This window comes from Castor canadensis, chromosome 8 (genome assembly GCF_047511655.1).
Source record: "Castor canadensis chromosome 8, mCasCan1.hap1v2, whole genome shotgun sequence".
In the NCBI taxonomy this organism is placed as follows: domain Eukaryota; kingdom Metazoa; phylum Chordata; class Mammalia; order Rodentia; family Castoridae; genus Castor; species Castor canadensis.
In genome coordinates this window covers 26,411,162-26,436,915 of record NC_133393.1, presented here as the reverse complement: position 1 = coordinate 26,436,915, position 25,754 = coordinate 26,411,162, and the positions used below count along the sequence as shown (strand labels likewise).

Sequence of the window (25,754 nt, the reverse complement as noted above, 5' to 3'; positions counted from 1 at the left end):
CCTTATATTTAATTTAACATATTTTTTAAGAGGAAGAGACAAAAATCACCTAATTGACCTCCCTGTGAATGAGGCCACTTTACACAGAGAAGAAATCTATTTCTTAATATATATACTGCATCTCTGGTAGACTCCCCTACAAATAAGGATAAAATAGATAAATGTGAAAGATGCTAGGAAATTTATGCCCCAGAACAGAAAATAACCCTGCATAGGTATGTTGAGTGGAGAAATTCTATCAAAAGGATCTCTTTGCTAATTGTTCCTAGAAAGATAGTAGAATTTTCAGAAGTATCACAGTAGTTTGAACAAAATAGATGCTTAATAAGTTATTTTTGAAGTAATGAAGAGTAGTAAATTAGCCTATTATTTTACACCAGCTTTCTTTGCCCTCAACCAAGAAGTCAAGAGGCACTAGTGTGAGGCTCCATCTATCCACCCTTGATTTCCTCCAGCTGCTGCTGGAGGGTGTTGTGCCTGGGAGAGCAGAGGCAGAGGTGAAACGTCCACTTGGCATCATCTGACAAGCACCTATGGTGAACTTTTATACAACACATTGAAACATAGTGGTCTGAGAGGACAGGAACAGGCCATGGTTAACCAAAGTTCCCCAGTGGGCTTCCTCCTTCTGGGCTTCTCAGAATACCCACAACTGGAAAAAACTCTTTTTGTGGTTGTCTTAACTTCCTACCTCCTGACCTTGATGGGCAACACACTCATTATCCTGCTATCTATGCTGGACCCCAGGCTCCATAATCCAATGTACTTTTTCCTCTGCAACCTCTCCTTCTTGGACCTCTGCTTCACTACAAGTTGTGTCCCTCAGATGCTTGTCAACCTCTGGGGCCCTGTGAAGACTATCAGCTTCCTAGGCTGTTCTGTCCAACTCTTTATTTTCCTGTCTCTGGGGACCACTGAGTGCATCCTCCTGACAGTGATGGCCTTTGACCGCTATGTGGCTGTCTGCCAACCTCTCCACTATGTCTCCATCATCCACCCTTGTCTGTGCCGGCAACTGGCAGCTGTGGCCTGGGTTATGGGTCTGGTCCAATCCATAGTCCAGACACCACCCACCCTCCACCTGCCCTTCTGTCCCCACCGGAAGATAGATGACTTTTTATGTGAAGTTCCTTCTCTAATTCGACTGTCATGTGGGGACACCACGTTTAATGAGATACAGTTGGCTGTGTCCAGTGTCATCTTCGTGGTTGTGCCTCTCAGCCTCATCCTTGTGTCTTACAGTGCCATTGCCAGAGCAGTGCTAAGGATTAACTCGGCTGTAGCATGGAAAAAGGCTTTTGGGACCTGCTCCTCCCATCTCATGGTTGTCACTCTCTTCTACAGCTCAGTCATTGCTGTCTACCTCCAGCCCAAAAATCCCTATGCCCAAGACAGAGGCAAGTTCTTTGGTCTCTTCTATGCAGTGGGCACGCCTACTCTTAACCCTCTCATATATGCCCTGAGGAACAAGGAGGTAAAGAGGGCATTCTGGAGGTTTCTGGGGAAGGATGAAGAGTCCAGGGAGAGCTGAGGGAGAAGTACTTAATGTATTTCTAAATTTAAAACAGTTTGGTCATAATTTGTAAAAGTGCTGAGTTCCCCAAGTGGGTCAGTGGGTCAGTGTGACTATGTGGTATGAGACAGGGACAGAGGGAGAGGGAGGGAGGGAGAGAGAGAAAGAGAGAAGTAGGTATTTCCTTAAAATATCTTAAATTCAAACACTATCATATCTGTCAATTCTTATTAATATTTCCTCCCCTCTCCATCCTGTTTTTACTGCGTTCATTTCTATAGAGTCCCTAACTCCATCATGCCCATTTCTGGCTATATTATCTCTCTCTGCCATGTTAGTGTAGGGGATCCATTCCATCATGACATTCTAGAGGTCTTGCGCATAGCTACATGGACCATGTGAGCAAAGGCTTAAGCCACAGCTAATCTGAGACTTGAAAAAATACTTTTTGGTTCTCTGAAATTGTTAGGACCTGCCTCAAGGCCATCTCTCTCTCTCCTCCCTATATCCCCTGGGAGGCTGTAATAAGATAGCTCCTTATTGCCTCCCTGGTTCTCATAGAGCATGAATCTTTCTGCCCTATAACTTTAGCATATAGTACATGATATAATGAGAATTAGCTACAATCTGGAAATGTTTACCCTTCATCGGGATATTCCACAACACTGCTGCAGTCATATTGTCCCTTTTGATTCAATGTTGTCTTTTGGGGGATGTTAGACAAGGACCCAGAAAACTTTTCCTAGCTTTTGGCTTTTCCTTTGTATGTGAATAATAAACTGTCTGAATTTAAGAGTGGCTTATTACATCTTTACTGGCCAAATAAGGCCTTAGCCTTGACTTGCTTTTTATGGATGTATTTGATAGTCATCAACATCACTCTGTCTTTATTTCTGGTTCCTACCATGTTGCCTTAGTCCATTTGAGCTGCCATAACAAAATACCATAAACTCAGTAGCTTACAAATAACAAAAATGTATTTCTCAAAGTTCTAAAGACTGCAAAGTCCAGAATCAGGACAGATTCCATGTCTAGTGAGACCCTACCTTCTGACTCACAGATGGTGACTTCTTGCTGTGTCTACATATAATGAAAAAGGCTAGCTCTCTAGTCTCTCTATCTATCTCTATCTCTCCCTCCCTTCTTCTTTCTCTCTCCCTCCCTCCTCTCTCTTTCTTCTCTCTCTCCCTCTCTCTCTCTGACAGGGCCTCACTATGTAGCCCAGGGTGGCCTTGAACTTGTGATTCTCCTCCCTTAGTCTCCCAAATGCTGGGATGACAGGTATGCAGCACCACACCCAGCTTGGTCTCTTTTGTAAAGACATTGCTGCCAATCACAAGGGCTCTTCCCTCAAGACCTAATAACCAGCTCCAAACACAATCTTCTAAAGGGTTATGATTTCAACATATGAATTTGGAAGGTACATAAGCATTCAATTCATAGCACATGTCTTCTTCCCCTCTTCCTCAAGGTCCTTTCTCGTCACTTTCCCCTCTTCATACTGTTCCTCTTTAACTTTTCCTTTCTTCCTTTATCCTCAAGTCATAGCCAGAAGAAATGGGAACTAAAATTCAGCCAAGTCGTCATCTCATATAAATACACATAATCGATTATTAAAATGAAAATAGAGACCATATGATTTTCAATCTAGCAATCTGTTGTATATAACTATTGTCACACCATAGTCACCAATAACAATTTTCTTGAGATTAAAATAAAAGTGGAATATTAGGGGAAGTTTGACTATAGTCATGCACAAAATGCTGTTTCTGTCCACAACGGGCCACATATATAATGGTGGTCCCAGAGATTATACTTCCTCCTGATGTGGCATTTATCTTAGTTTGAATAAGTGCACTGTATGCTGTCCACACAATAATGAGATCACCTTTTGATGCACTTCTCAGAACATATTGCCACTATTAGGCAACAGTTGGCTTTTTGTTTGCAATGCTGGGTATCGAACCCAGGGCCTCACACATGCTAGGCAAGCACTCTACCACTGAACTACACCCCCAGTCCACATGACTGTATTTTACTTATAGTATTTCTTTCCTTCTCCACCAAGAAACCCAGAAAGAAAAAGAAAACATATACATACTCTTAAGGTTAAAATGAGAGGCATTAGTGGAGCCTTTGTACTCCTTGTCAATGACCTAAGACAATAGCCTTTTCAACCTCTAGAGTCTTGGAGCCCAAATAAGGAACTACTCCTCCATAGCAACCTTGGTCTTACCAGATACATTCATCAAACCTCACTTCAGATGATAGTGAAAGTCATTAACTCCCATTCCTCATATTCAGCATTCGTTTTGGCAATTCTGAACTTTAACCTGATAAAGAATGTCTACAAAAAATCTGCACACATCTAACAATAATTAATGGTGAGAAACTAGATCCTTTCCCCCCTAAAGTGAATAATAAGACAAAGATGACTGTTCTTATCACAACTACTCAACCTTGTAGAAAAAGTTGTAGAAAGAGCAAATACCTAAGAAAGCAAGGGAAATCAAATTGAAAAGAAGCAAAATCATGTCTATTTGTAGATGACATGATCTTGTATATCTTGCATATAGATAATCTTAAGGAATTACCTAAAGAAAGCTATTACAACTAACAAATGAGATTGACAGGTTACAGGACATAGGGTCAATATTCAATAATCAGTTGTACTTCTACACACTTGTAACAAACCATCTGAAAATGAAGTGAAGAAAAAGTCTAAGCCAGGCATGGTGGTGCATGCTTGTAATCCCAGGAGGCTAAGGCAGGAAGATCATGAGTTTGAGGCCAACCTGAGCTACATATGATATCCTATCAAAAAATAAAGAAGAAAGGAAGGAAATAATCTAACTACATTATATGTGAACAACATAAACACACTGAATAAGGAAAAAAGAAATAACATAAGTAACTTTGTAAAACAGTATTTTGACTGGATACTATAAAAACAAAAGGGACTGTTCACAAACATTGCACTCTAAGAATTTGTTTTTTCGCAGAAGTATGGCTTGAAATTACCTTATGTGTATCTAATTGAATAATTAAATATACTGAGAATAACGAGAACCAAGTTTCTCAATGCTGGAGAAAAGAAATATGGAAAAGTGATGAGGCTAAAATGAAGCCTGCGGTGTTGAATGGGGTTTAAAGGCACCATTATGAACTCATAGTATTTAAGATATGCAAATAGATAACTACAGAAATATATATATGAGTATATATGATATTATACACGTGCTAGCTCACAGAGCCTAGGAACAGTGATACCACAGTAGCAATCAGCTTAGTTTCTAAATACCACTCTCCAATAAAAAGCACCAGAAGTCTTTGGAGAGATGGATGAGCTCAGAAATAAAAAAGAGAGGGCCAGGTGTAGTAGCACTTGAGAGGCAGAAGCAGAGGCAGGAGAATTATGAGTTTGAGACCACCCTGGCCTACATGGTGAGATCATCTCAATAAAAAGGAGAGAGAGAGAGACAAGACAAGGCTGTAATATTGTATGGTGCCATAAAGTAAGGAAGTGCTCAAAAAATTATGGGGACAATTTTTTAAAAATTCAAAGTAGCCAAATTAAATGAGTTCTCAGCAGTCAAATCTGAGACAATTTAAACAACAAAATAAATAATGACTATAATAGAGAGATAATTAATAACTATCCAGAAGTCGTTACTGATAGGAATAAAGAAAACCAACAATAAATCTGAAACTCTCTTATATTGCTGGAGGGACAGTAAATGACACATCCCTATAGTTTAGCAGTTTCTTACAAAGATAAAGAATCATGCACAGACATCAGACTGTACATGAAGCTCCATGATAAAGCACATGCTTAGCATGCACACACACACACACAAAATGAATAAACAGACATCACATGACCCAGAAATTTCATTTATAGGTATTTACCCATGATAAAAGAAATGTGTCCACACAAAGACCTCTACCAACTGTTCATACTAGTTTTTTTTTTTCATAATAGTCCCAAACTGGAAACAATGCATGAACAGATGAATGGGTAAACACATTGTGTCATAGCCTCAGTAAGAAAGCAAGCTTCAATATATGAGTCACCATGAATGAAATTAATCACAAGCTAAACAAAAGAAGCCAGAAACAGCCAGGTGCCATAGGCTCATGCCTGTAAACCTAGCTTCTCAATGGGCAGAGATCAGGAAGATCACAGTTCAAAGTCATCCCCGGCAAATAGTTTGCAAGACCCTATCTCAAGAAAACCCAACACAAAATGGGGCTGGCAGAGTGGCTCAAGTGGTAGAGCACCTAGATAACAAACATGAGGACCTGAGTTCAAATTCCAGTACCATCAGAAAAAAAAAGCCAGGAACAAAGAATATGTACCATCTGATTCCATTTGCAGAAAGTTTTTCAACAGAGAAAATTAACCTAGTTTAATAGAAATCAGATAATGGATTGCCTGGGGCAGGGCATGTGGGAACTTTTTAGGATCATGGAAATGCTTTGTCTCCAATAGGGTTGTAACTGTATTAGTCAGCTTCTATCACTGTGAGAAAATACCTGAGACAATTAACTGAAAGGAGGAGATGTTCATTTTGGCTCAGTTTCAGAGATTTCAGTCTATGGTGGCTAGGCCGTGTTGCTTTGGTCCTGTGACAAGGCAGTATATCAAGGTGGGAGTGTGTGGCAGAGGAAGCCAATTTTCCTCATGGAAGCTTGGAAGCAAAGAGCAAAACATGAAGGGGCTATGGTCTCAATCTCCTGCAAGTGCATAACCTTAATGATCCAACTTCCTCTAACTAGACTCCATCTCCTCAAGGTTCCACCACCTCCCAATAGTGCCAGAAGCTGGCAACCAAGCTATTAACACATGAACTTTGGGAGGACACTTCTAAACTATAGCAATGGCAATCCAAATAGATCCACTTGTCAAAACTTATTGAACTTTATACTTAAAATGTGTGTGAGTTCTTGGATGTAAATTATACTCCAATTAAGTTGATTTTTTAAATATAAATGAGCACCTGGGCACCTGTGGCACATGCCTGTAATCCCAGCTACTCTGGAGGCAGAGATCAGCCTGGGAAAATAGGTCAAGAGACCCTATCTCAAAAAAAAAAACCTTCACAAAAAAAATAAATAAAAAGTCTGGTGGAGTGGCCCAAGGTGTAGGCCCTGAGTTCAAACTCCAGTACCACAATAAATAAAAAATAATAATAATAATAAAATATAAATAAGCTACTGTACATGAAATGACACAGATCAACCACAAAAAAAGAGAGAGAGATAAACATTATGGTGACTGAAAGGAGCCTGACCCAAAGGAGTACATGTTATATTTTCCATTTGTATGAAATCACAGAGGAGGCACAACTAAACTATGGACAGAAATCTTGATAGTGGTTGCTTTTGGACAAAAGTGGCAGGGCTGAGTATCTAGAAAAGAAGCAAGGGGAAAGCTGTAGGGTGATAGAGGTATTTTCTATTTTATCAAAATTTACCAAACTATCCACTTAAAAGCCACATATTTTATTATATATAAACTATATCTCAATTTTAACATGAAATAAAAAATAATAGAGTATTGAATGTGTTCAAATGAGGCTTGAGAGAAAAGGATGAGACACTCAAGAGGATGGCATTAAAAAAACAGTGTCAGAATGTTAGAGTGGCTCAAGCTGTAGAGCACCTGAAGCTCTGAGTTCCCTGAGTTCAAAGCCCAATACCACCAAAAAATATATATTTTTAATCTTCTGTTTTGGGCTCAAGTGGTAGAGCAACTGCCTAGAAAGTACAAAGCCCTGAGTTCAAACTCCAGCATTGCTGACAGAGAAAGAGAGAACATATCATTGTACTCCCCAGTGATGCAGAGGAGCAGAGAGTGACCTTTTTATTTACCATGGTTTTATTTACCATGCTGTTTCCTTGAATCCTCTCCTCCCTTCTAAACTAATTAAGAATTCTCTGTGGGCTGTGACGCCCCAGAGTCCTGGCAGAATTAATGAACTACTTCTCTAAATGAGATGGGAGTCCTGGGATCCTTTCCACCATGTCTTCTTTTCTATCTCCAGTGACACCAAAAGAGAAGTTTAACTTACTTATCTGAAGAGGAGAAGTTGTTCACAAAGAGCAAGCTCTGGTCTCAGATGTCTAATGGAATGATGATGATAAAATATACTTAGGGCATGACACTAGAGCCAGCCTCCTTGGGTTCAAGTCTCAGCTCTGGTTGTATTATCCTGAGTAAATTATTTAACTTGTCTCTGTTTCCATTTCTTCATCTGAAAACAAAGACAGAGTCTAATAATAGTATTCAGATAATAAAGTTGATGCAAAGTGCTTTGAAAAATGTGGCAGTAACATCACCATCGGCATTATTACTGAGTGCTAATTTCCAGTTCTTTCAAAGGTGCCCAACACCCCTGAATTTTCTTTGTTGTAAGAATCAAGTGGAGGATCCAATCAGTCCAGAAGCTCCTTGTCATGGGGAAGCCTGGCAGCAAGGCAATGAGGAGATTCTGACCTAACTGTGGGTAGGTTAGATTTTTCTTCTCCTATGGTCCATCAGTTTCCACATATCTTCAATAGGGGGGGCAGTGTGGACTGGAATCAAAGAGGTCTTAGAATAAATGAATTCCCCTTGTTATTAAACACAGAGCTAGACTCCTAGATTAGTCATTTTCTTGCCTGACTCTGCCATCCCCATCTTCCACGACTTGACTACCAAGATCTTAGTCACCTCCAGCCTTTAAACATGCCATTCCCTCTCCTTAGAATTTCAACTCTACCAGGAACTAGAGAAAAGGTTAGATCAAAAAGAATTAACCTAGAAGGTAACACACATGCACTGGACATTAATGTGAGTCAACTCCCTGTATAGCTATCCTTTTCTCAACTAGCAAAAACTCTTGTTCCTTCCTATTATTGCTTATACTCTCTCTTCAACAAAATTAGAGATAAGGGCAAAATAGTTTCTGCCGGGATCGAGGGGGTGGGGGGAGAGGAAGGGGGAGGAGTAGGTGGAAAGGGAGGGGGTGGGGGCAGAGGGGAGAAATGACCCAAGCATTGTATGCACATATGAATAATAAAAAAAATTTAAAAAAAAGAATTTCAACTCTACCACTTAAAATGCAAAGCATTTCTCATGAGTAATAGAATCATCTTTTAATTGTCTACCTTTATAGTAGACAGTAAGGATATCGAAGGTCAGAATTTTGTCTCACTTATCTGTATATTCTCAGTGTCTGGAATAGTAGATACAGTCAGCTCTCCATATCCATGGGTTCTGTATCTATGGATTCAACCACAGATCAAAAATATTTGAAAAAATTGTGTCTGTACTGAATGTGTACAGACCTTCTTTATCTTGTCACCATTCCCTAAACAATACAATGGAGGGAGATGTTTGTTTTTTTTGTTTAGTATTGTTTTGGTACACAGGGTCTTGCCATGTAGTCTAGGATCGCCTTCTCCTCACCATTGCTGGTAGCAGTAGCATTGCTCCTACTGCTGATATTATACCACCACACTTGGCACACATCAGTTTATATAGCATTTACATTGTATTAGGTATTATAAGTAATAATGAGATGATTTAACATATACAAGAGGATGTTCATAGGTTATATGCAAATACTATACCATTTTATATAAAGAAATGTGCATTTGTTAATTTTTGTATTTGTACAGGGGTGTGTAAAGGGGTCCTTCAACTAATCCCATATAGATACCAAGGGATAACTGTATTTATCAGTGAGTAAACAAGTAAATGAGGGCTGGTGGAGTGGCTCAAGGGGTAAGAGTTCCTGCATAGCAAACGTGAGACCCTGAGTTCAAACCCCAGTGCTGCCAAAAATTTTTAAAAAGTAAGTGAAAAAGGCAAGCATTTAGTAAGCATCTGCTACATTCTGCTGTAAAAGACATTTTGAAATATGTTGCCTTCTTATTAGATATTAGTGTGTATGTTATAGGAGAAGTATATGTTGAAAGAAAGGAAAAAATGAGAGAAGGATAAGCAAAGTATGACTGAGATGTAGTTCAGTGGTATGGTACTTGCCTAGTATGTGCAAAGCCCTGGATTTGATCCCCTTCACCGTAAAATTAATTAATTGAGAATACATAAGCAGAGTAGATGAAACTGAAGGGAGCCTTAGGAGCAAGAGCAAGAAGAGGTTCAGGGGATAAATGTAGGCAGGAGAACCCTTGGATGTTGGTCTTTGCCAACATCCCCATCTCAACCCCTACCTCACCCTTCCCCAGAAAAGAAATGCAAACCAAACTCAATCCAAAACCTACATTTAATTCTTATTTGCTGATGGCTGGAGTCAAAATTCAGTAGACAAAGAGTAACTGAGAGGGAAGCTTGGCAAATCCTCTTCCCCCAAATCAATATATCTGGACAAAGTAAATATCACCATTTCAGGACTCTCAGAATTAACCAAAGGTATACAAGAAGTTGCAGAGTCTATTCAAGAAAATCCACTGAATCTCAGTAAGAACAGTATAAGTTTGTGGCATTTTAGTCTGAGGCTGTTCCCACCTATGCTCCTGCTCCATAGCATTGAAACACTATTGAGGGGGGCAGGCCTTAGGGATCTAGAGCTCTGCTGACATTGACTTTATTTGGAGCAGAGAGCAAAAATAAAATCCATATCTGGGGCATTATCAAAAGCACAAAGGATCTCAGTGGCAAACAATTAGGAAATAGCAACATTAATGAGGGTGCAATACTATCTGGGGCAAGCAAGGGACTAACAGGTCCATCAGTCATGAAAAGCAGGAGATAGGGTTGGGCCCAACAGAAACCACCCATAAGAAACAGGAAAAACCACAGCAGACAGGCAATAAACTGTCAATACCCATTTAGTCTTTTCTCCCTGGTTTTAACACCTCAGTGACACAACCTGTACCTTGTAGCTTTTGTTCTATTTCTGCAAAAAGTCTGCAGAAGTCTGTACAAAGGACAAGCAAAGATCTCATTATCATATAATTAAAGATGTGGTTTTATGTGTGTGCCACCTTACAAATTGTCAACTTGGTTCTGACTGGACCTTGTAGGTAGGAAGTCTCCTCCCCAGACAGCCCTTTCCAGAGAAATGCTTCCCTTTTCTTAATAAACTCCTCAATTATGTACATCCTATTAGCAAAAGCATTAAGCAGTGATTATAAAAATCCCTGATACCCTGAAAGTTCAATGTATTTGACTGCTTGGTCAAGTTGCCTACTCTCAATTTTCTCTGAAGGTGTACTTTCCTTTGCTTTTATTGCTTTAAATAAACCTCATTCCAGGCACAGTGGCTCATACCTGTAACCATAGATACTCAAGAGAAAGAGATTGGGAGGGATCACAGTTTAAAATCAGTCTGGGCAAAAAAGTTTGAGAGACCCCCATCTTAACCAATAAGAGCTGGACATGGTGGTACATACCTGTCATCCTAGTTATGCAGGAAGCATAAACAGGAGGTTCACAGTCCATTCTGACATAATGTGAGACCCTTTCTCAAAAACAATGATAGCAAAATGGGCTAGGGGCGTGGCTCAAGTGGTAGAGTGCCTGCCTAGCAAGTGCAAGGCCCTGAGTTCAAACCCCAGTACCACCAAAAAGTAAATAAATAAATAAACCTCACTCTGCAAAACTCTTCTGTGTATCTGTCCCTGAATTCTTCCTTCAGCAAGACCAAGAACCTACTGGGTCCCAGTTATCTGAAACTATATTAGCAACAAGCCAGAAATTGAACAGGGTACTGTAGATAACAAATCAACCAAAGCAGGCTTCAATAAGGTTCTACATGTCTCTGGCTATGCCGTGCCTATGAGTGTACTACTGCCCACACATAGAGAGCCCTACTGTATCACCTATTCCTGGTTGAACATAAGGACAGAAAATAAAGCCAGTGCAAACTTGTAAACTGCTTGGACTCTGAAAACATTTCTCAAGTCATCGGCAAAGGGTGAGCCTTACGGCTCAAGATATTTAAGCACAACCTCTAAACCGCCAATCACTGACCAAAAAGATTTGATTTCCCTGGGGAGGTAGACAGAAGCCCAGGTTCAAAATACAAAGTCAAAGGGCTGCCAGAGTGGCTCAAGTGATAAAGCACCTGCCAAGCAAACCCAAGGCTCAGAGTTCAACCCCAAGTACTGCAAATAAAAAATTAAAAAGAAGGTGAACTCTTCAGCATATATCCAAAGGAATATAAGTCAACATACAAGAGAGAGAACTGCACACTCATGTTTATTGCAGCACTATTTATAATAGCCAAGCTATGGAATCAGCCTAGGTGCCCAACAACTAATAAATGGCTTAAAAAATGTGGTACATACACACAATGGAATATTAATCAGCAACAAAGAATGAAATTATGTTGTTTGCAGAAAAATGGAAACTGGAGCTCATCATGTTGAATGAGATAAGCCCAGCTCAGAAAAACAAATAGCTCATGTTTTCACTCATGCAGAATCTAGACCTAAAAAAAGCTAATAATATATTGTAAAAAGGGGACTGTTGGAGCGGGGGGCACTGGAAGGGGAGAGGAGAAAAGAAGAGGATCATGGGGGTGAATGTGATAAAAGTACATTATAAACATGAAAACAACATAATGAAACCTGCTAAAGACTGCTGTAAAAGAGGCCAGGAGGGTTGCTAAGAAAGAGCACTAGAGGGGGTGAATCTGATCAAAGTACATTTTGTGCATATATGCAAAAATCACAACTACACTCCTTTGTACAATTTATTTACACTAATGTAAGTAAATAAATAAATAAATAAGGTTGGGCTGAGTTTGGTGACACTATAAACCCAGCACTCTGGATACTCAGGCAGGACAATCATGAGTTCAGGCCAGCCTGGACTACAGGGCGCACCTGTCTCAAATTAAATAAAGTTGGGGGTGTAGCTCAATGGTAGAGCACATGCTTAGCATGCTTTTTGCCCTGGGTTCAATCCCCAGCACCAACATATAAAATGATGAAGTCAAAAATAATTTTTTAACTTTTTTCTTAAAGCTGAGTCATCACAAAATGTAAACAACATGGCTACACACAGCAAGGGAAACAGATTTCACAGAATTTGTCTACAAAAGTAATTAAACAACAAACAATAGCAATAACCACCACTCCTTAGAAGAAGGGTGATTACAACTGAGAGTTGCTACAATATTGTCTAAAATGTTCAATTTTTAACAACAAAGAATATGAAACATGCAAAGAACTATGAAAGTGTGACACATACATGGGAAGGGGCAGCTTTCTGAGGGATCCCAAATGTACAGAAAGATGTCAAAGCAGTTATTACATATATGTTCAGAGAAGTAAAGAGACATATAGCAACAATAATTCATCAAGCAAAAAACACCATTAAAAAGGAAGCCGACCATTTTGGCGAGTTCGAGAACTTGCCATTCAAGCAAGGGGTTATTTTCTCCAAAGTTGCGAAGCGTACGCAAGCCTGTCGGGAGCGCGCACGTACGCTCGTACGTACCCACGCACGCCGCGCTGCGCCGTGTCTGGCGAGCGAATCCCAAGGCAACCAGGCTCCAGCTGTCTCAGCTTCCCCGGAATCGGGAAATCCGGAAGAGGCTAAGGAGGGCGCTTGATGGAGACCGAGCCGAGAGTCCGGTCCAGAAGAATCGGCTACAGAGGAGTCGTGGCCTCGGAAAAGTAAGAGACGGAGGCGGGGAGGGAGGGGGGCCCAAGGAGGAGATGGAGGCCGGGCAACTGCAGCCGGTTTTGCGCTCGGTGGATTCGCGCGTGCACACCCGCTCTTCAGCAACCGCAGTCCGCACGTGGTGCTGCCGCTGTGGATCCGCTTCCACCGCGAGCTCCAGTCCTTCCCGACGCTGCGACCGGCCATAGGTTGCCGCATCCACAGAGATGAGGGGAAAAACGATGGGCTTCTGGCTAACCAGGCTGAATTACTTGTGCTGTCTCCCAATGTTGATGGGCAGCCTATTTTGCCAACATCACACTGCCAGTGTATACCCTAAAAGAGGGGTGCCTCCAGGGTGTCTGAAGCCTAGTCAAGCCTGAGAACTACAGGAAACTGAATATTATTATGTCACTCTATAAAGATTTGGAAGACCACCCAAATGCGCAAAAAGACCTGGAGCGATTGACACAGCAACACATTGCAAATCAGCAGTCAGAAGAGGAGACTGAAGAATTTAATTGAAATTAGCATTCCTGCAGTTTTTGCTGATACCAATGAATGTTGATCCAGATATGGGACTGATCACTTATTGTCGGTTTCAAAGTATCTTAGCATAACTAGGTGTTGTGATGTGTAAAGGCAAACATCCCAAAGCATCGCTTAATATACCTCCCCTTTATAGAAGTACTCAACGGGAGAAACTAGTTGGTTTTTGCAAGTAAAGAAAGTTTCAGTGTGAGGATGCTTGTATAAGTAATTCAGTGAGAATTGCAGCGTTTTGGCTTCCCACCATAGCTGGGATAATAGGCACGCCATGCCGTCGAGAACTTTTTGCAGGGGCTGGTCTTAGACTGCCATCCTCCTGATCTCAGCCTCCCAAGAAGCTAGGATTACAGCCATGAGCCACCCCACCACTCTCCTTTGGCATCTGCTCTTGATGCCTTGTGGGTGATAATGTGCCCACCTACCACTCTGGGGAGACTGATATGTCCTTGGACAGGAACAGGGCTTTCTCCTCTTTGAGGCCCCAATGCCGAACAATGAGCTTCCAGTTTTTGTCACGTTAGCAAACCTATGGATGATTTGTAGAAAGTGTTGGGAGGATTGGCATCTTTTTTTTTTTTACTGGGGGGGATGGGAGGCCTTAAAGTGTACAAGAAACAGAGGCATTGAAGGGAATCAATTTAATAGCACTTTTTCTAATTTTCTAAGTCTCACACTTCTCTTGATCCACTCATGTTGCCTTGCTGTTTTTTTGTGTTTCTAAACCAAGCTTAGCTTTTCATAGTAACTGAGAGAATAGTATTTTGGTGGTGGTAGTAGTGATTTTCAGTTTGCTTTTTGTTTTGATAATAGAGTTTTGGTAACATCTACACAGAAAATAGCTGAAAAGAGCAATCTCATGTTTAATCCTAGTATTAAAGAGCTCTTAAACTGATAAATTGTTGCTGGGTGTGGTATTTCAATAACTTCTGAAAGCATGACGTTTCTATTTGGCTCAGCATTTTTCTTCAGCAGGACCTGGTCCCCCTTTTTATCTGGCTAGAAAAGAGTTAGAACCCCTCCACCCTCAGGCCAGTTACTCCTAACAGTGGGTTTATGAAATAACCTGGAGTGTTTATAGTTTAATAAATGTACACATCCTTTCTTGCAGGCTGAACTTAAAAACTCAAATTCAGTATTTCTATCAGACTTACTTTTTTAAAATAATAGTTTATTAATCTAGTAGAAGTAAAATTAGAAAAGACAGAAAAATAGCAGGAAGAACAAAGACCACTGTAAATACACTAGTTAAATACAACCAGTATTAACCTTTTAAACTATTTTCTTTCAGTCTTATATAGGGTGTATTTTGGTTGGGTTTTACATGGTTAAGATCATACAGAATATGCAATTTTGTATCCTTTTTGTTTAACTTTATAATCTAAATATATTCCATGTCATAAACTTTTCTTTTTTATTTTCTTTTTTCTTTTTCTCTTTTTACAAACTTTTCTTAAACAGTAGTATATGGCACATATTTGGGGCATTTTTTTACATCCATAGTCCCTCAGGGCACAGTTCTATTCTCTAAAATCAGAGTGAAGCAAAGGAAACAATTTCTCTACTACTCTTTAAGTATCATCTACTCTTAGCCCCCTCTTTAAAATTCAGCAAATAAGATGGCATTTTTGTAGCATGTTGGAATAGTTCTCATTCAATGATAAACTTGCAAATACTTAATTTTTTATTGAAATGGTGAGTGGAAAAACAAATGTGGAGGCAGAGGATTCCATGTGCTGGTACAGAAGGCAGCTGCATTTGGTCCACTGGGATGGTGGGGATTTAAGGAGGTCCACTGGCATCACAGTAGTTCAGTGTGGTTTATGTTTTTTTAACCTATCTTTGTGTCATGTTCCTCTTCTTAAAACCCACAGTTTGAAAGATATAATAACCAGGTAGGCATCATGGCACATCCTTGTAATTTCAGGACTCAGGAGGCTGAGGTGAGAAGATTGGAACGTTGAGGCAAGCCTGGGCTATATAGCAACACCCCATTTCAAAACCAGAAAAAAAAAACCATAAAAACAGATTTTAAGTTTGAAGAACAGTAAAGAAAAAAATTGAGGAAAATATGATCATCTAAGAGATCTGTGGAATATCAGCAAGGATACCAACATATACATAATGGAAGTCCCAGAAGGAAAGGAGAGAGAAAAGATTTGAAGAAAACAAAGGAGGACAATTTGGCACTACATTTCAAAATTGAATATGCCAGAGGGAATCAACACAAATGCCCCTCAATGAAAGAGGAATAAATTCTTTAAATTGTAGACAATCAGCAGTGAAAAGATGAATTATAGGTGCAAAGAGTAATATGGATGATCCTTAGGAATATAATAGTGAAAAAAGAAATCAAGTCCCTGATGACTGGTTGTCTCAGTCTGGTTTTGTTCTGTTATAACAAAATACCAGAGATTGGGTAGTTTATAAAGAAAATTTTATTTCTCAAAAGTTCTAGAGACTAAGTCCAAGATCCAGGGGCTGGTATCTGGCAAGGGCCTTATTGCCACATCATCCCATGGCAGAATGCATAAGAATGAGGGCAGTAGGGAGTCAGTTTTGTCATTATATAAGGAACCCACTGCCATAATAATGGCATTAATACATTCATGGGGTCAGAACCCTCATACCTAAGCATCTTCCCTTAGGACACATCCCCCAACACCTGTTTGGAAGTATTAAGTTTCCACTTGTGTGAGGAAGAACACATTCAAATCACAAAACTTTAAAATATGATACCAAACCACAGAAGAAAAAAAAAAAAAGCAATCAGAGTAGCATTGATCCTGCTGCACACAAATCCTTAAACAGCAAAAACAACTAAATGGCAGGAATCACCACATACCTATCAATATTAACACTGAATGTCAACATACTCAACTCCCTCATCAAAATACACTGTTTGGCAAACTGAATCAAAAAGGAAGGTCCAACAATCTGTTGTTGTCAAGAGAACCATCTTATTGACAGAAATAAACACTGGCTTAGGGTGAAAAGCTGGATAAAGATTTACCAAGCCAATAGCCCCTGAAAACAGGCAGGAGTAGCAATAATTATATCAGACAAAATAGACTTCAAACTTACATTGGTTGAATGAGACAAAGAAGGCTACTTCATACTAATAAAAGGAGCACTACATCAAAAGGAAATAACAATTATCAACCTACATGCACCCAATGTCAGTGCACCCAGTTTCATCAAACATACACTAAAAGATTTTAAAGCCCACATAGACTCCAACACAGTGGTAGTGGGAGACTTTAATACCCCTCTATCACCAATAGATAGGTCATCCAAACAAAAAAATCAAAGAAATCCTAGAACTAAATGACACCATAGATCAAATGAACCTAGCTGATGTCTACAGAATGTTTCACCCAACAAAAACACAATATACATTCTTCTCAGCAGCCCATGGAATCTTCTCCAAAATTGATCACATCTTAGGGCACAAAGCAAGCCTCAGCAAATATAAGAAAATAAAAATAACTCCCTGCATTCTATCTGACCTCAATGCAATAAAACTAGGACTCAGTAACAAAAACAACAGCAGAAAATATGCAAATAATTAGAGGCTGAATAACACATTGCTCAACTATCAGTGGGTTATAGAAGAAATAAGAGAGGAAATCAAAGATTCCAGGAAGTTAATAAATGAAAACACCACCTACCAGAATCTATGGGACACAACAAAGGCAGTCCTAAGAGGAAAGTTTATAGCCATGAATGCATATATTAAAAGGACAGAAAGATATCAAATAAATGACCTATGACCTAATGCTACATCTCAAACTCCTAGAAAAAACAAGAACAAGCAAACCGAAAACAAGCAGGAGAGAAATAAAATAATAATAAGGGCCAAAATTATGAAATAGAGACCAAAAAAAACCAAAGAATCAATGAAACAAAAAGCTGATTCTTTGAAAAAAACAAGACTAACAAGCTCCTGGCAAATCCGACTAAAATCAGAAGGGAAATGACCCAAGTAAGTAAAATCAGAAACAAAAAAAGGGGAGATAACAAACACCAAGAAATCCAGGGAATCATCAGAGACTACTTTGAGAACCTGTCTTCCAATAAATTGAAAAATCTTGAAGAAATGGACAAATTTCTAGACACTTATGACCATCCAAAACTGAACCAAGAAGGTATTAACCACCTAAACAGATCTATAAATTGAAGTGGTAATAGTCTCCCAAAAAAAAGTCCAGGACCTGATGGATTTGCTGCTAAGTTCTACCATAAGTTTAAAGAAGAACTAATATGAACACTCCTTAAACTTTTCCATGAAATAGAAAGGGAGGGAACACTGCCTAACTCATTCTATGGAGCCAGTATTACACTCATCCCAAAACCAAAAAGGACACATCCAAAAAGGAGAAATACAGGTCAATCTCCTTAATGAACCTTGATGCAAAAATCCTCAATAAAATAATGGCAAACCAAATCCAACAACATATCAGGAAGATCATTGACCATGACCAAGTCAGCTTCATCCCAGGGATGCAGGGATGGTTCAACATATGAAAATCAATAAATGTAATACAGCACATTAAAAGAAGCAAAGACAAAAACCACATGATCATCTCAATAGATGCAGAAAAAGCCTTTGATAAGACTCAACACCCTTTCATGATAAAATCTCTAAGAAAACAAGGAATAGAAGGAATGTACCTCAACATTATAAAGGCTATGCATGACAAACCTATAGCCAATATCATACTTAATAGAGAAAAAAATGAAACCATTTCCCTTAACATCAGGAATGAAGCGAGGGGGCCCGCTCTCCCCACTCCTATTCAACATAGTCATAGAATTCCAAGCCAGAGCAATAAGGCAAGAAGAAGAAATAAAAGGAATACAAATAGATAATTTATCAAAGTATCTCTATTGGCAGATGATATGGTCATACTCCTCAAAGACCCAAAAACTCCAAGACATCATAACAACTTCAGCAATGTAGCAGAATACAAAATCAACCTACAAAAATCAGTTGCCTTTCTATACACTGACAATGAACAAATTGAGAAAGAATTTGTTTTCCTGAAAACAAATTCCATTTATAATAGCCTCAAAAAACTCAAATACCTAGGAATAAACTTAACAAAGGATGTAATTGACCTCTAAAAGGAGAACTACAAACCACTGAAGAAAGAGATCAAAGAAGACTCAGAAGGTGGAAAGATCTCCCATGCTCGTGGATTTGCAGAATCAACATAGTAAAAGTGGCCATACTACCAAAAGCAATTATATGTTCAATGCAATTCCCATCAAAATCCCAGTGACATTCATCACAGAGATTGAAAAATCTACCCTAAAGTTCATTTGGAAACACAAAAGACTGCAAGTAGCCAAGGCAATACTGAGCAAAAAGAGCAATGCTGAAGGTATCACAATACCTGACTTCAAACTGTACTACAGCGCCATAGCAATAAAAACAGATATGAAGACCAATGGAACAGAATGGAGGACCCAGATATGAATCCACACAGCTACTCCCACCTTATTTTTGACAAAGGTGCCAAAAATATACGATGGAGAAAAGATAGCCTCTTCAACAAATGTTGCTGGGAAAAGTGGTTATCTGCCTGCAGAAAACAAACTAGACCATGCCTATCACCCTGTATTAGTATCAACTTAAAGTGGATTAAGGACCTTAATATCAGACCAGAAAACTTGTGGTTAGTACAGGAAAGAGCAGTGAATACTCTTGAAGCAATAGGTATAAGCAAGGATGTCCTCAATAGAACTCCAGCAGCCCAGCAACTGAGAGAAAGGATGGAAAATGGGACTACATGAAATTATAAAGCTTCTGCACAACAAAAGAAAAGGTCTGAACTAAACAGAACTTTTTCAAAGGAAGAAGGCCAAATGGCCAAAAACACATGAAAAAAATTATCACCATCCCTGGTTATAAAGGAAATGCACATCAAAAGCACACTAAGATTCCAACTCACTTCTGTTAGAATAGCTACCAGCAAGAACACCACCCACAATAAATGTTGGTGAGGCTGCAGGGAAAAAGGAACCCTCACACACTGCTGGTAGGAATGTAATCTAGTACAACCACTTTGGAAAACAATATGGAGGCTTCTTAAAAAGCCAAACATAGATCTGCCATATGATCTAGCAATCCCACTCCTAGGGATCTACCTGAAGGAATGAGACTCAGGTCATTACAAAGACACCTAAACACCCATGTTTATTGAAGCACTATTCACAATAGCCAAGTTATGGAAACAGCCAAGATGTCCCATCAGATAAATGGATTAAGAAAATGTGGCATTCATACACAATGGAATTTTATTCAGCCACAAGGAAGAATGAAATTTTGTCATTTGCAAGTAAATGGATGGAACTGGAGAACATCATCTCAAGCTAGGTTAGCCAGGCTCAGAAGGCCAAAATCACATGTTCTCCCTCATATGCAGGCTATAGACCTAAAACAAATGCAGTAATGTTATTGGACATGGGTCACACACTAAGGGAAGAGCGCACACGGGAGAGATCGGGAAAGGGAAGGAAACCTAAATCTTGAATGTGGTTGATGTGCTCACTGTAGAGCACCGAATATAGTAATCTTTAACTGGCAGAGGACACTATGGGAAGGGGACTAGGAAGTAGTGAAGAAGTCTGGTAGAGATGAACTAATGTGGGTTGCAATACACATGTGCATAGAAGCAATGCTAGGAATTTCTCTATCTTTATCTCTGTGATAAAGTTGTTAAAGTAAAAAGAGGGCTCAAATGGTAGAACATCTGCCGAGCAAGCATAAGGCCCTGAGTTCAAATTCCAGTAACACCAAAAACATTTATAAATCTACTGTTCAGAGTAGTGAGTACTTCCAAGGGAGAAACAGGAGGGCAGGACAGAGAAGTGAACACAGGAGATGTGAGATAACAAAAACATTATGTCTTTATTATTATCTCTTATGTTTTCTCTTCAACAAAATCAGACAAGAGGGCAGAACAGGTTCTGCCCATAAGTGGTAGGTCGGGGGTGGGGGGTACAAACAATGTATGCACATGTGAGTAAATGTAAAAATGATAAGAGAAAAGAAAAATAAAGTACGGTATTCTCAGTAAGTTGAAATCTTTCTAAAACTACATATAGACAGAAAAAGACAAGGACTTTCAAATTCAGGTTGGGTCTTCATTGTAACAGAAGCCTATAGGTATGAGTTAAAGCCCAATCTAATTGCTAAGACAATTATTTGAAAGGGAATTTCCAATGGGAAATTTTTCTTATCAGATCGTATTTAAAACCTAAAGATCAAATGTAAGAGCTTAAATGTTTGTACAAAGCAACTTCCCGTGTGAAACTGAGTTCCATTATTCAATGCTTGGTCACTATAAATGCCATTACCACATCACTTAGTAATGGTTAAAGGATATGGTTACTTGCCTACAACACAAAGATAAAAACGGTAAAAAAAATTAACTATATTCTTAGATATTTATACAAATGTGATAAAGCTGTTAAAGTAAAAAGAGGGCTCAAATGGTAGAACATCTGCCTAGCAAGCATAAGGCCCTGAGTTCAAATTCCAGTAATACCAAAAACATTTATAAATCTACTGTTCGGAGTAGTGAGTACTTCCAAGGGAGAAGCAGGAGGGCAGGACAGAGAAGTGAACACAGATGTGAGTTAGTGGTGGGCTAATGGATGTTCAGCAACTCATTGGTGTTATAATTTACCCATGTATGACTTCTGTGTATGTCAAAATTTGTTTAAAATACTATTTTTAAAATATTCATACATCTATCTTTGACCCCGAAATTCTACTTTGAGAATCATATATCAACATATTCATATGGGTGTAAATTAGTAAATGTCTAAGGAAATTCACTGAAGTATGCTTTTTAGTAACAAGTAATTGAAAATAAGTTAAAATTAATTAGGAACTGGCTAATAAGTGAAGATGTATGCAGAAAGGATGCAATTTTGTACTCTTATGGAATGATCCCTTAGCAAGTGAACAAAGTGAGATAATACACTGTTGTTAATTTAAAAGATGAGAGAGTACACATTTATAGGTATTTATATTTGTATAGGTGTGTCGGTTATCAATACATTGGTTCTCTACTCCAAATTCCAACTTTGATAATTTGATATCACAGCCCCAGCCCAGCCTGGTAAGCATCTTCCCACAGCCCTGCCAATGTGAACAGACTATACTCCAGATCTCCCACCCACAATTACCTCTGAGCACCTGCATCCCTTAAGTTTTTCTCCTACAGCTCTCCCAACTCAGAGTCTGGGCCACGAGTCCTTCTACCTGTGGTGGTACCAAACTCAGCATGTCAAGCACCCTCACCAGCTGTGGCCTCTACCCCAGAGGGTGCTTCCTACTTTCTCAGCAACTGTGGACAAGCTCTGGACTAGGCAAACTGCTATACTTCTCTGCCATCCAGTAGGCTGCAAGTACCCCTTCCAATTAGGTTAGAATCCCAGACTGTGAGAAAGAGCCCAACTTCATTTTTCCTCGTGTGTGCTCTCTCAACCCAAGAATACTCCACAGAGTTGTATTTGTATGTTATGGTTACACTTTTACCACAGTTTAACAATGCATTATATTAAACCTCCTTTGTTGAATCACTGTGTGGTTACTGCCTCCTGATTGCACCTACATTAGCATAATTCACAGTATTGCTAGAAAGGTACATACGAAAATGATTGCAACTGTTATCCCTGAGAAAAGGAAATAGGTAGCTTGAATAACAAACATAGGAAGGAAATACTCTTTTTAATGTATGTATTTACCTGACTTTTGAATGCTACAGTTGTGCATACTGTACTTATTCTAATAAGTATTTATTTATACAAATTTGTGCCCAGACCATGATGTCAAGATACAATGTTTCTATAGTTCAGGCAGGTTGAACATTCAGCAGCAAAAGTTAGATCAGTCTCAGTGAGCAGAAGAACATGTTATTGGACCCATACATACTTCCATCTTGCTACCATAGTTACTGCTTTCATAACCCTTTGGGCCAGCACTGGGGTGGCCTATGCAGAGGCTCATTGATGTGAACTTCCCTGAAGTGATACTTGGTTATTTAGTGCCTCTTCTCTTGTAGATACTCTCTGGTGGGCATTAACATGAAATACAAAATTATTCAGACTTGTTTTCATTCTCACAGATGGATCCACATATCTCTTTCCAAGAGTTCATTCTCCTTGACCTTCAAAACCTTCTCCTTCCAAGTCCTTTGAGCAAGTAGCCAAATCATTAATAAAGGTCCATGTGGTATTCACATCTATTCTTTCATTAGGCCACTTTTCTTTCCACATGAGCTGGTGTAACACCCAAACCAAGAACCACTGGGAGGATTTACCATCACTACTGTCTTCCACACCCACCCTTAAGTATGGATAGCAGTCTGTTTTCAGCAAATACCAATGTATTGAGCCAAACTGTACACAAATCAAAGTCAACATTTTTCACCCATGAGCTTGGCCTAAGGTATATCTCCTCCAAACACAGATTAAAAATTCTTTGGCAATCTTCTTATCAGGAAAGATGTCTATTTCCATTCCCCCTGAATCTGGGCTAATCTGTAACTGGTTTAACCAGAGCAGTGCAGCAGAAGTGACACCATGCCAGGCCTGAAACTTACCTATAAAAAAAATGGCTATTCTACCTTGGTCTCTTGGAGTCCTGAGTTGCCATATGAAAAAGCTTGACTGTCTTGCTGGAGAGACCAGGTATAAAGAACCTGAGATAACACAGAGAAGGAACAAGAAGAGCCCAAACTTGTAATGAACACACCAAGGTGCCAAGAATGTGAATGAAGATGTCTTGGACCCTCTGGTGCTGTCCATCTGACAGATAAGTAGCTCCAAGTGATCCTAGCTGGTGCAACATGCAACCTAAGAATCACTCGTGGAGGGAGAAAAAAATAATCACTCAACCAAGCTCTTATTCAATTCTTGGCCAACAGTGTGTGAGATATAATGAAGAGGTTGTTGGTTTAAGCTACCAAGATTTGTAATTTTTTAATGTAAGAATAGATGGCTAGGGCTGGCAGAATGGCTTAAGTGGCAAGAGTGCCTGCTTAGCAAGAATAGGAAAATATAACAGCCCCATTAGCCACTGGTGTGAGCAAAGAGAGAGTGGCAACAATGTGGATGACATAAGGATCTGCACCTTTTTTATGCACCTTGCTTCTGGCCTCTAGTTCACTAGTGCAATATCCAGAATGTACTAGTTCTATATTACAAAAAACAATGCTGGAACAATGTAACTTTATCACTTCTTTGGTTTGACAGAACCCAGAATTTTTAGCCTCACAGTCACTTAATGTCTGATAGCCAGAAGCTCTATCCCTAAAAAGAACCAGTAGCAGGTCAGAAACATTTCCTAGCAGAGTATCCTTGCATGCAACAGGTAGCATAGTCTTGACCAAGACCTCCAGAAGTCTATGTTGTGATTCTCCTTCAAAGCTTACCAAAATGTAACACCACATCTTTTCCTACCATTAATACCTCCACCTAGAGTTTGTTGGCTCAGATGGCACTGCAGCAAGACTACTTATGAGAGCCTAGAATAGCTGTCATATGGGTAGAGTATCATCCATTGTAAAATGGAAGTAACACTTCCTGGATATCACTCAAGCAGAACCAGAGGGAAGAAGCAAGGTGCATAAGTAGGTGGTCTAGATCCTGGACCCTTTCCTGCTCTGGGCTCCAGTCAGTCACTAGTAAGTGTGTCATGCAGTAATGTAATCACTGTGGAATATACTACTCCTAGAACCAAAAAACTACCAAGCATTAGTGGTATTCCCATCAATGACAGTAAATATGAAATGCAGTAATTTGTCCTTACTTCAAGGGACATCCAGGCATAGTCCAAACCATTGGACCTCTAAAAGCTTCAAAGACATAAGGGGCCCTAAATATCCTTTCATAGGGTTTATCTCCCACCCACTGGAGTGCATTTGTCTAAACAATCCTCCAAACATACTTGCCCTTCTGGCTCATCCTGTTTGACTAAAATGATGTCATCAACACAGTGGGACAATGTGATGCTTTGTGGAATGTTCAGAAGATCATGTCTAGTGGTGTGCTGTAGCCAGCTCACCCTGCCTTTTCAAGTTATTTGTCAAATTTTCAGGAATTTTGCAAACCAGTAGTTAAACATAGCCATTCTTTAAAACTTAAGTTGCCTAAACTCACAATCAAATAAATTGTATTAAAACAAGAGTAATAATATGTAAATTCATCATTTCCTAGTTATTTTACTAAATTTTTGTATTTATTTAGTATTTTGGCAGTACTGGGGTTTGAACTTGGTCTTGTGATTGCTAGACAGACACTCTACCACTTGAGCCATGCTCCAGCCCTCTTGTGGTTACTTACACCTATTTTGTCTGTATAATAAAAATAGTATGTAATCCACTGCATAGTAATGTATTACTGTAAATCTCTTTCCAACCCTCTGTTACAAGTAATGACAGATTGACAGTTTAAAATTAGTCAAGGTGGAAATCTTTACACTACAGAAATCAGCAAATGCTATAAATCGAGGCTTATTTACTTGGAGTAGCAGTACATCTCTATCCTTTAGTTCATATTATCACAGGAAAAATCTCACATAGACTTGAAGAAAAACTGTAAATGTGAACTTACATCCTCATCCTGTGAATGAAAATTGCCTCTGGTCCTCTCTCTCTCGATAATATTTGAGAAGAACACACTCATTAGATCAATAACTGCCTAACATGGACCCAGAACATGTTAGGCACAACTGTGATTCAGGCTGCTTCTTAGTTTAGTTTGTATTATTTCCATCATCTTCCAATATTCATCTGGTGTTTGCAGTGATCAAAATGGTGAAATAAATAGGTAATGTAACAGGGGTAACCACTCCCAATCCTTTAACAGTGGCATCAATCAACTTTTAGGTTATGATTTTCCTCTAGATTGCAATATTCTTGATATCCTGCATTTATGGGGAAAGGAGTATAGATTCAGGAATCCTCATTTGGCCTTGTCTACCACTATAACTCTTAACTCCACAGACATCACAGAAACAATGTGGGGATTCTTCAACTACCAAATCTGTGCTTCCCA

The 25,754-nt window shown here is 39.3% G+C and overlaps 1 protein-coding gene across 1 annotated transcript; it reads left to right on the top strand.

Moving 5' to 3' along the window:
• Positions 1-592: 592 nt before the first annotated feature.
• On the top strand, positions 593-1,531 carry LOC109698544 (olfactory receptor 2H1). Its single transcript, XM_020182835.2, has one exon. The coding sequence runs from the start codon at positions 593-595 to the stop codon at positions 1,529-1,531; it is 939 nt and encodes a 312-aa protein (XP_020038424.1).
• Positions 1,532-25,754: the final 24,223 nt, after the last annotated feature.

Excerpts from the sequence above, each read along its gene's own strand:
- LOC109698544 (XM_020182835.2), top strand. The coding sequence starts at position 593 with ATGGTTAACCAAAGTTCCCCAGTGGGCTTCCTCCTTCTGGGCTTCTCA.